This window comes from Scophthalmus maximus, chromosome 12 (genome assembly GCF_022379125.1).
Source record: "Scophthalmus maximus strain ysfricsl-2021 chromosome 12, ASM2237912v1, whole genome shotgun sequence".
In the NCBI taxonomy this organism is placed as follows: Eukaryota; Metazoa; Chordata; class Actinopteri; order Pleuronectiformes; family Scophthalmidae; genus Scophthalmus; species Scophthalmus maximus.
In genome coordinates, this window is record NC_061526.1 from 16020840 (window position 1) to 16032439 (window position 11600).

At 44.6% G+C, this 11600-nt stretch overlaps 2 protein-coding genes across 4 annotated transcripts; both read right to left on the reverse strand.

Annotated features, from left to right (window-relative positions):
- Positions 1-770: 770 nt before the first annotated feature.
- Positions 771-7564, reverse strand: gpr85 (G protein-coupled receptor 85). 3 transcript variants are annotated; one of them, XM_035617668.2, is made up of 2 exons: positions 6730-7564; positions 771-3751 (listed from the first exon to the last, which is right to left on the reverse strand). In XM_035617668.2, exon 2 carries the CDS (start codon positions 3598-3600, stop codon positions 2467-2469), a length of 1134 nt encoding a protein of 377 aa, XP_035473561.1. In that variant the 5' UTR covers positions 3601-3751; positions 6730-7564; the 3' UTR covers positions 771-2466. The 3 variants fall into 3 exon arrangements, with proteins under 3 accessions (XP_035473561.1, XP_035473546.1, XP_035473553.1); XM_035617653.2 differs by lacking the exon at positions 6730-7564 and adding an exon at positions 5245-5323; XM_035617660.2 differs by lacking the exon at positions 6730-7564 and adding an exon at positions 4823-5166.
- A 150-nt stretch (positions 7565-7714) lies between these two features.
- LOC118290201 (small integral membrane protein 30) lies at positions 7715-8455 on the reverse strand. Its single transcript, XM_035617691.2, has one exon. The coding sequence runs from the start codon at positions 8363-8365 to the stop codon at positions 8177-8179; it is 189 nt and encodes a 62-aa protein (XP_035473584.1). The 5' UTR covers positions 8366-8455; the 3' UTR covers positions 7715-8176.
- Between the last annotated feature and the right edge of the window lie 3145 nt (positions 8456-11600).

The window sequence follows — 11600 nt, forward strand, 5'->3', positions numbered from 1 at the left end:
TTTATATTCATCTATTACTGAATGTTTTTTTTGGGGGGGGGGGGGTGTCAAAGTTCTTGCAAAATGGGAATGCACTTTTCCACATTTCTGTATATTTCACATTCCTAATTTCCCTGTTCATTTTCAGTGCACCCACACATCACTGTGACCTTAAGAAGGAGAGAATAGGACAAACCGCTATGTCATTCGTGGCTACGGGGCTGAGCACGAGGGGGCTTCATTAATCCAGAGTGGTTCGCTATTATTCCATACAGGAGTCGCATATATTATATCTGAAATTCAGTGGCATTCCCCTTTAACACAGAATGGGAAGAGAAAAAAACCCCCCTGTAACTGTGAATGTGCCCAGGGATATATGAGTCCCATTAAATGTCAAAACTCACATCACATTCAATGACATGGTTTAGCATATATGTGTCCCAAGTACTCAAAAGACAGAGAAGAATGTTTCAAAAGAGACATATATGGAAATGTAATAATTTTCTCTTGGCATGAACAGAAATTACATACAAAACCCTTGTAGAAATACCAACCACCATTAGTCATTTATATGCAACATGTGGACCTTATAACATTTCAGCAATGGCCTTACAATGTTTAGCCATCATAACGTAATAGTTTCACCCGAGTGTGGATTGTTTGGAGTGTTTTGTCACACTCTTGTTCATCACCTGATCAAGCACCATTTCAAAACACTTGGTTTTCTTTTGCAGATCAGTCCAGCTGTTGGCCATAGAGATTTCCACCCAATGAGAGGGATTAAGAACAAATTTTGCAAAATGGAAACTTTTTATTTTCAAAAAAGCAACAGATTACACGGGTAACTTTCAGCAAATGCAATCCTAACTGAAACTGTACTCACATTCGGGACTTCAAAAAATTAAAAGACTCACATACTTACACACAATCTATCTATAATATACAAAAAATAATACATAATAATAAATATTAAAATGGCCACAAGAGAAAAAAGTAAGTCATTGAAAACAATCAGTTGAGAGCAAATGTAGGGAAAGTAGAAACACGACGGTGTGCCTTTTTTTTTTTCCTTTTTGTTTTTCATTTTACATTTTTTACAAATTGTGCAAGATTTCATACTAAGGCTCTGGTCTTGAAGTGACTGTTGTCTGATCCACGCAGCACACACGCTCTGAAGTACACACACACACACACACACACACACACACACACACACTCCCTGTGCTCTGAGCACTCTGTGGGGTGTAGCAAACCACTGCAGAATAAAAATGGGCTGCTCAGTGTATGGCCTGTGATGCTCATGGGAGTGGACCAGCTTTTAAAAAAATGGACATGCACTTCACGTTGATGTGAAAAAGAAAAGTCCCTTCGCTTCAAAATCCCCCCCCCCCCCCCCCTCTCTTTAGGAATGAATGAAATAAAAAATAACCCAACAATCAAGAAACATGACAATATCATAACCATTAAGGCAAGAACACCCGGAGTGGCATCAGCAATACTGTAACAATATGATAGTGTTTAGGTACATGGATATGATGAAACATTTAACTACTTCTTCAATGTCTTTTTTAAGCACAAGGTTGTCGTCATTAAAAGCAACTTTTATTTTAATCCAAACATCATTTCATCTTTTTTTTTTTCCTCTTTTTTTTTGTAAAAGGTGTTAAGAAAAATAACAATGCCGGACACTAGGGACATATGGATCATAAAACTACAAGAAATCATTTCTAGTTTTTAAGTTGCAACTTCAAAAACCACACAATGTAAATCCCCACCATTAAGCCCCCGCCCCGTAAATGAAATCAAGATCATCACTTACATTAAAACCATTTTATCCTCTCGTGGTGGTGTATTCCAACAGTCACCAAGTTTTGCTGCTACTTACAGCGATTGTGTAGTCTGTTGCAAATTAAAGCATTCATTGTTTCGTTTGGGAGGAGAAAAAAAAAGAAAAAGTTGTCCTTGCAATGCAACTGTTGACCAAAAAAAAGCATCTTTACATCTTCTTTTTAGTGCAACTTTTTTTTCTTTTTCTTTTCATATTTACGTATTTCACACCTCACAGAATAATGCATCTTCAAATTATCCAAAGAAAGAGTTCTTGTTTTTTATTGTTCTGTCAAATCTTTCTCTTTTTTCTTTCCTTTTTCAGCTTTTTGCTTCTCTGCGTTGGCATGGCCTTCCACAATGTCTGTTTACTAGAACATAAACACAGGAGGGGATCCAGACCTCCTGCGCATTCCCATTCCCCTCAGCCTCCATGTTTGATACATTTCATATTCAATCATCCCAACAGAGCCTCGTGATTGGTAGTCGACCTTCCACCTCTGAAACAGGGGTTCGGAGAAGGAGGAACAGGAGGAAAACTGGAGGATGAAGAGAAGAGAGATAGAAAGAGAGTGCGCTGTACAGCGGGAACGAGCCCACATCAAGATCAATCAGGGAAATAGAGACAAAGATGAGAAAAAAAAACCCACAGCAAAACCTTCATATAACGCAGTAGGGTTCCCTTGGTAACCTGGATTTTCTGCAGTAGAGGAGTGTGGTGCTGAAGCAGCGCCGGAGCTCCCTGTTGGAGAAGATGCAGATGAAAGGATTGACCCCAGCCTGGGCAAAGCTCATCCACACGGCTGCCGTCAGGTAGCCCCCAGGGACCACGGGGCCCCTTGCAAACACCCGCCAGTAGCAGGCGACCAGATACGGCCCCCACAGAGCCAGGAAGAAAAACGTCATGATGTAGAACATCCTGCTAATCCTCTTCTCTGTTTTGAATTCATCCAATACCAGTAGACGCCTGCGGCCTGCTGCGTTGCTGTTCTGCCGGATGCCCAGCAAAGTAGGCGGGGTGGGGCCGCGGCCAAATCCGGCCAGCCAATTGGCCGCCGCCTGCCCACTGGCGCCCGGCCCGTGGAAGGTCCAGTTCTGGCTGACGGCAGGCACGAACTGGACGGGCTTCATCTTTCGACGGTCGTGGACAAAAAAGATGAGCTTGAGGTAAACCAGCTGTGTGGCGAGGAGGATGAGCGCCAGCAGGAGCATGAAGCCCAGCGAATCATTTGCCCTGAAGGAGCGGTGCTGGAATGTGCACTGGTCCTCCTCCCGGATAAAGGAGTACGTCCCCACGTCCAGCACCGGCGGGAACGCCATGGCCACTGACAACGTCCACACCATGCAGATGACAGCCAGACAGGTCCAGAAGGTCAGCCTCTTGGTGTAAAAGCGGTGGTGAGCGATGGCCAGGTAACGAGTGACGCTGACACAGAACAGCATGAACGCCGTGTGGAAACAGGAGAGCACACCGAGGAAGGCGATCACTTTGCAAGTCAGCGTGCCGTACGTCCAGGTGGACCCATTCTTGACCGAGGTGAAGACAAAGGGGAAGCAGATGGCGGAGCGCAGGATGTCAGAGGCGCACAGGTCCAGCAGGAAATAGTAGGGCGCTCGGTGCAGGCTCTTGTCTTTGACCAGCAGGATGGAGATCAGGAGGTTTCCAACCACACCGACGCCAATGATGAAACCCAGAGAGGTCAATTTGAGGAACGTGGCGAGAGGAGAGACATTCTGCAAGACGGTGTGGTCCCCTGCATGGCTATAGTTCGCCATAGATGGAGGAGGGATCATAAAGATAGCGGAATAGCTTTAGCCAAGTATCATGATCTGGAGGTGGCGGGGGGAGGCGTTACATCCATTCGGTGGTGTGCTTTGAAGAGGTTTCCAGGCTTATAGGCAACCTCTCCCCTAAGGCATCCTTTGTTCCTTTGTCTCATCACACCTAAAAAAAATATATAAAAATAAATAAATAAAAATCCCTGAAAAATATTATCCACCCATCAGCATTCAGTCTTACACAACAGCTGCATTGTTTTCAACTGCACTTACACAAGCTCGAATATAACGAGTAAGGAGCTTCCCTCCGCCTGTCATTTATCTATATAATTATTTATCTCCTTTACATTTTAATATTTAGAGTGGCACAGTGCAGAGCTGCTCCTCAGCCTGGATACGTGGTGGCAGACACACACACACACACAGACAGACAGACAGACAGACAGTGATGGAGCTCGATTAGACCGAACAATCGTTGCATTTTCTTTCATGTCTTTTTCGTGGCTTCTTGGATAAAACCACCATGGTGGTAAGTGGGGGGGGAGAAACAAGAAGAAGAAGCCTTCATTAGGTTAAAAAAAAGACGCATTCTACATGTTCCAACGACCCCACCACCACCACCACCCCCCCTCCGACAAAAAGCCAAAAGCAAGGACTGGGGTTACACATTTTTGGACAAGGTTTTTTTTCCAGCGCATTAAGAGAAATGCAGCCCCCCCCCCAGAAAGAAGGGGAAATAATCTTCTTGTTCACACCCTACACCCTGCAGGACAGAGGAAGGCTCTCTCCAGCCGCGGACGCCTCGAATAAACTCGCCCTGGCTTCATGCGTTGTGGAACAGCGACGGCGGCTGCATGCGTAATAGAGCATCCGCGTTTCAGTCCGACGAACGGTTAACGGGATTACGGCTCTTATATGCGTTAATAAGCAGCCTCCTCGTTGAGCGAGCCTCCATTTTCCCCCCCAACCATCTCTCATACCACAATCGGGCGGCAGAGACTGAAGAGAATACACTGTACTGAGCCCACCACACCGCATTTCGACAAAGATGCGGCCAAACGCGCGGGTGTGACTGTCAGTCGGGGTGGACCCGAAATGGATGGCAGAAGTGACAATAACAACCCTGCTGGCAGAAATATCACACACTCTTCTATTCACTATCCGTTGTCATCGTTGAGAACATGCACTCGGCCAATGCGTCCCGTGGTGATGCCCGATGTCGTTCGTGTGTACTTACGCGTCTTTGGTAATGCGTCCCTCCGATTGTCAAGTCGAGTGGCGTTTTTTTTTGGGGGGGGGGGGGGGTGTTTGTTTTTTTTGTTTTTTTTTTACGCGCGTTTGGATCCGATGGATTTCGGTAGAAAAAAATCACAGGATGAGACCATCGTCCTTGAACCCCGGTCGGCTGGACAGCGCATAACAGTGCCGCGGATCCGCGCGTCCATTAGACTCGAATCATTTCCACGTCCCCGATGTGAGTTGCCCAGAATCGCAGCCACCACACCAAGACAAGGCCGGGGAAAAAAGAAAAAAAAAAAAAAAGGAGCGAGCGAGCGAGAGAGCGAGAGAGAGAGCGAGAGGCGTGAGGGAGAGAGGGAGAGAGAGAGGTTGGGAGGGAGGAGGGGATGCAGCCGATCACAACATCAATTAAAATCCTACCTGTTGATAATCCTTTATTCGTGTCCCTTCCTAGAAGTTATTCACATTGCACTGGTCGGGGGTTTTGCAGTTTAAAAAAAAAATTAGCCTGGTTTGATGCCTGCCCCCCCCCCCCCCCCCCCACGGTGAATATCCTACAGTAAACGGAGCCCAGTGCGCATGCGCCCTGCATCCCTATTTGTGATCCAAGACGCGTCTCGTCTCTTGTTGCAGCAGCAGCAGCTCCGTCTCTCTCACGGTAACATCTGTTCAGTTTGGCCGTTGGGAGTTTTTTAATTTTCTTTTTTACTGTCAGTCACAGTGTAGATAAAGTAAAGCTTCATAATCCTCCAGTCTGATTTAGATTGTATGAGACCTATTTCTTTCTGTTTTTCGTTAACAGTAAAATCTCACAGAAGCTCAGCGGGTGTGTGGGGTTTTTTTTTTTTCTTCCCCCTTTGCAAACAGTAGTGTCCTCATCAGATTTATTAAAAGCTCCATATCACCATGCTCCTGCTGTACATGTTTCACTCCTCAGAGATGTCAACCATTATGTACAAAGGGAAAGGGGTTAAGTCAGGCAGCACAGTTCACCCCAAGCTAAAACGACTTCCCCTGTACTGTATATATGCATAATTGACAAGCACTTTGTGCACTGTTGTTCGTTCTGCCCGGGCAGCATGATAAATTCATAGGACTTGATTTCTCAGCCATGTATGGAGAGCCGTGATGTCGTGAGCAATGTAACAAGTGAACGACGATTTCAATCAGCCACACACGCACACGTTAAACGCTGCACACATACATGAAGTACAGCGGCGGGAGAGAAGGGTGGCTTCTCATCTACCTGGGCTTATGATACATGAATTAATTATCATCATACATGAAGGGAATTTGTGCTGTGACGTGCGATGGACACAACTTTCACTAAGCGGGGAAGCTTTGTGAAACGTGCGGATTTCTACTTTTTTATTGATAACACGACAGCGGTGCTGCAGTCAGCTCCTTTTCCATCAGAGCTCACCAAACATGACCCACCCACTGATGAAGATAATAAAAATAATATTAAATTGCATTTATAGAGCACTCTTCATTGCTAAAAGCAATCTCAAAGTGCTAAAATTCTTTAAGAAGAGCGTCCCATAGGTTAACGTTGGAAACAGAAGGCTTCATTTTACACCAGAAGAAACTAAGCGTTCCAATATTTGCTAATGATCAGTCTTTTTAGCATAGACCATATAAATGTTTTTGATGTACCATCATCCCAAGGTAAGATATTGAAATATTTAATCATCAGTTAAAGTAATTAAGTTATACACTTATTGTTTAATATGAGGAGTAAATTAAAGAGTAGTGAGAAAGATCATTTTGGTTAGATTAAAAAGTCTAAGCCTATTGTATTTGCTCCAATGTAGGTTCCCAAGTACTGGACTTGAAGGGGAAGTGAGCAAGTAAGCGATTCTAAAGCAATACACGTTTCGTAAAAATCAGCGAATATTTACTCACGGGCGGCGAGCTGTTGGAAATCCGGGGGTTTTTTTCGGCTCAGCCCCGGCTCTGGAAATCGAAAAAACAAACAAAAAGTGGCGGGGACCGCACCACACAACACAGCGTGTGCAGTTTGTAAACCTCACTCCCCGACACCTTAGGAGACATGCTAGTGAATGATGCTACGACTCAGGGGTTTTAACCTCGTGGTCAGCACGTCGGTCTCACATATCCCAGGCTGTGGGTTCGCCGTCCGGCCAGTTCAGTATGATTTCACAACAACATCGACGAGAGAGACAATCCTCCTCTAAAATCGCTTACTGCCCCTTTAAGGTGTCTGTGGAGATTCTCCTTCATCCAGGTCATAACCACAAGGGTGTCGAATCAGGAGCAACTGGACTTGGTTAGATTCTTGGAAGATCTTTCAGGCATTTAACCTCCGTGGAGCGCGGGCAGACACTCCGCGGGGGTTGGAACTGGAGAAGTCTCTTGGATGAGACGTGAAATGTCTTCAAAAATCGACAACCAGGTCCAGTTGCTCGTGATTCACCGCCCTCTTGGATACGGGCCTGAAGTTCCATTTTCGGAGACCATATTTGTGGTCTACTTACAGTATTTACATTTAACACTACCTAGCTTTACACTATATGTTTATGATACTTCCCACTTCACCACATTTATCTGGCAGCTTTGCAGAGCCACTGGACTATAAAGCAACGACAACACTATTTATAATTCAACGTTGTCACACTCCATAAAACATCAGTCACAGCAGGAGGGTTTCATCTTGCGGGACAAGTACTTTAAATTTTGATACTGCTGTATATGTTTTTTGCTTTTTTTTAAATTGTAACTTGTAATACACCTTATGGATGAAACTACAGAGGAAAAAAAAGATGTGACTGCAGCAATATATTACCCACATCCGGCCATGAAAAAAACACACTTTGCACATGTTCTCAAGAAGATACGGCGAATGATTGAAATTTCACGACCATGGGAGTTGTTGTGAAGAGCATCAGGCGAATCAGTTTATTCTTCACAAAGCGTTTCATTAGCACAGAATGCAACAGCAAGCTCCACTGATGTCATTTCACCGCGCGCGCGCGCGTGATGTTGTGCTTCAGAACTATGGTGATCACTTCACGCGTGGGACAAATATGCTCTAGGCTCTATGCAATGCGAGCATCCTTCGGAGGATACACAGTAAATGCGGCAGTCTTTATTTCATAAAGAAGGCGACAGTGATGGTCCTTAATCTCAGCAGTGCGACAAACAACAGTTCCTGGTTTTTGGACTTCCTGGATGTCTGCCCCCCCTCCCCCCTCCTCCTCCTCCATCATGAGTCCACGTGCCTCCCGTTGAGCTCGACGCATTAACTCCAAAAAGGCACGTTTCTTATTATGAAAGCGGGTGGATGGTAACAGGGGCAGACGGGGCGCACGAACCGGTGGAGCCCCTCTCGTCACAGCCGTCCATTTCGCCTCCGTGCGTACCAGCCGAGTCCGGCGCAGACGCCCACCACGGCCACGATGGCGCCCAGCAGCAGGGCTAGAGCGTCGCCGGCGTCGTACGCCTCCGCCGGGGGGATGAGGGAGAGGAAGAGCAGCCAGACGACCGCTGCGGCGCCTGGAAGTCGACGTCCGGGATCCATGTCGTGAGATTTCTTTTCCGCCGTTGCTGTTTACATGCGCGGAAGCTGGAGCGCCTGCGTCAAAGTCAGGTGACGGCTGGCGGAGCTGCTGCACTTCCTGGTGCGCTCGGCCAATCGCTGAGCAGCGTACCTACCGACCTTTTTTTTTTCTTTTTTTTTGTTTTCATATACAGAATATTTGGCATTAAGATCTTAATATTAACCCTTACAAAACATTCAAGGCACATAAGGATGCATTAAACAAGAGTGTCAAAAAAATAACATCAAATAAATAATATGCGAAATAAATAATGATAAAATAATTTAATAATAACATGAATAATAATGAAAAGTAGATTCCCGCAGCGCATAAGAGGTCATGGAGGTCAGTCTTCAAATATTGTCAAAGAATCATAAGCTCTGAGGAGCGATTTGGCTGTCTCCTTCTCATGAGCTTTAAGGAACTCGGGTCATTTTCAACAAGGAGTGGACAGAAGAATCTTACATATCCTCCCAAAATGTTGAAGAGCACAGACAGCTTAGCTACCTGTTTCTTCTGGATGTTGATTCCCCCTCCCCCTCCTCTCTCTCTTCATTTTATAGTTCAGCAGGCCTTTGTCCTGTGGCACAGAACTAATTGCACGATTCTGCTCTGCTGTTAACTGCTTTGGCTTTTTTAAACTGATCAAATAAAAAATGCAAACTGATCCTTCGGCTCCCAAGTTGCGATTATTCTATGAGGTGATTTGCAGCATCGCTCCACTTACCAGCGATGATCCGGCTGACGTGCCGTCAGCGCTGCCCCCCCTGTTTACACTAAAAAGAGCTCATATCTCCAGCTTTTTAAAACGGCTGATTCCGAGGGCTAAACATGCCAACATATGCTACAAATTGTTTGGCCTGCAGAGCTCGTGTTGTCGGTGGCGGTGGTAGGGGGTTGTTAGGGTTTACATCTCTCTGTGTGCTCTCCTCTGGCAGTTTGTCTGTAATTTAATTAGAGCGTACAAGCCAAAGTAAAATATTGACCTTGTAAGGCTGCCATACCCCTGTACCTGCCTGCTCCGACCGAGGAGATGAATAGGCGCACATTTCCTCTGCTCACCCGTCTCGCTGTCTCATCATACACACACTCTCTCTCTTATGCCCCTGCTGTCTGTTTGGCAATTTGTCTCACATGCACACATACACACACACACGAAAGTTTCTGTGAGTCCTGTCTGATCTCCGTGGCTGCATTCAGCAGACCACGACACAATTACAAGCTCCCCGAAGAGCCTCCTGTTCACGACATGAATCACGAAGCAGTTGAATATGCTCTTATCTGTTCATTCCTTGATCAGCCACTACATTGAAACAGGTGACTGGTTGTAATGTCATGTCAGATTGATAAGTCACATACAAAGGCGTATTTTAAATCTTGATAACAACATGAAAGCCACACATTTGAGAGATGTTTTAATGTGTTAAGACATCAGATGTATCAACCAGATTCACTTTTTGGTAGCTGCACACAGTAGCCGCAGCAGCAGCACTTGCCCTGGATCTCAGCGGTGTTGGTAATTGATCAGAGGAAGGATGAGAGAATATCCAGAAAAGAGAGTGTTTGTCTTTCCGGGCCAGGACAGTGACATTAATCTTCCCTACTTATGTGATCTGCATCGTAATGTGCTGCTCAGCACACGAAGGCCCCCATCCATAAATCCGTACACTAAAGTGAATGAAAAGGACTGACTGTGCACAGTGAGAATGCAGGTGCACTGCCGATAAAGATGTATCTTCAAGACTCAATCAGTTTAAGTAAATTATTAATTCTTCTCACTTTCCGTGTAAGGGAATGACAGCGCAGCTGCAGTGCAGATTTATTCCGTTTTTCCAAAGGGGATAAAACATGTCTTGGACGTATGCTGCGTGTGGAAATGGCCAGTATTGCTCATTGCAGTCTCTGAATGCAATTTTTATTTGTCTTTCCGATAAAAAGGAGCGTATTCCTTGGCTATACTTTCCATATTGTTTTAGTCAAACGAGCACAAAGGGAAAAACTACAGATCCCAAGGGAAAGTGCTACGATGTTCTTACATATGGTGTGTTCCATTTGAAGTGGGACGTTGGAAAATTGGTCCCAGTTGGAAATTGCAACTGGAACGTCCCCCGTTGCCAGGTTTGCCATAACTGTAGTCCATTGCTGGGCAACTGCTGCTATGCAGTGCTAAAATTAAGGGATAATGAGAAATTTCCAGTGCCTGCCCACACGGATATATCACACCAGTCAATTTACCTGCACCAAAATTGTCATTCTGAACCAATAGACACTGGTGAACACAATCATAAAATGCCAATCTTATATATATATATTTTTAAAGTCAAAACATAGCACACAACAAAAATGATATATATATATATATATGTATATACTTTTTTTTTTTTTGGGGGGGGGGATCTTCTGTCTGAATATCTGTGATGTGTATTTCCAGTTACCCAACTCTTTATTTATCCCTTCTGACTTTAAGAGATGTTTCTTCCCCTCAGTCGAGTTACAGTTCCAACGGCTGCCAGGAAACTGGCGCCTATACCTGGCAAAGGAAGCGCCCCATAAAGATGTCCATCTTGAGCCCCGTTTCAATTTAATACAAGGATGTAAACACTTTAATACATCCCTGTAATTATATATCATATCAGCATATTTGACCTTTCTTTTGATACATTTTGAGCATGTGTTCAATCCAATACAACTGTCAAATCACAACATGCATTATCTTGAGGCACTTTACACGGGCACTTACAATTTTATAGAGAAATCCGACAGTTGAATGAAATGCTTTCAAAACCATTAATATTCAGCCTCTATATTCATAAATTTCCATGTTGCTTCAGTAATGACTTGTTCCCTTATTTATACTTGGCCGAGTGCACCGTGCTGAAGTTGTCTGTCCTCAAATGTTTTTTTAAGGTAAGAAAAGGCCACTTTTCCCCCTTGGTTTTGTAAACATCATCCGTTCTGAATTACTTCCTACAACAATGAAGACAGAGTTCCACCTTCAACCAAACAGCACAAAACATCTCTCCCTGAAGATTAATTATGTTCTGAAATTGGTTTCTCAGAAAACACTGAAATGCTGACCCTTTGAAGCAATCGCTGCTTTTGTGGTGGTTCAGTGCACCATCCATAATGAATTGTACTGTGAGGGACATGACAAATGGATTTTTCTCTGTCTTTTGTGGCAGTGTTCGAGATGTTAAAATACTTAAGAGGACCTGA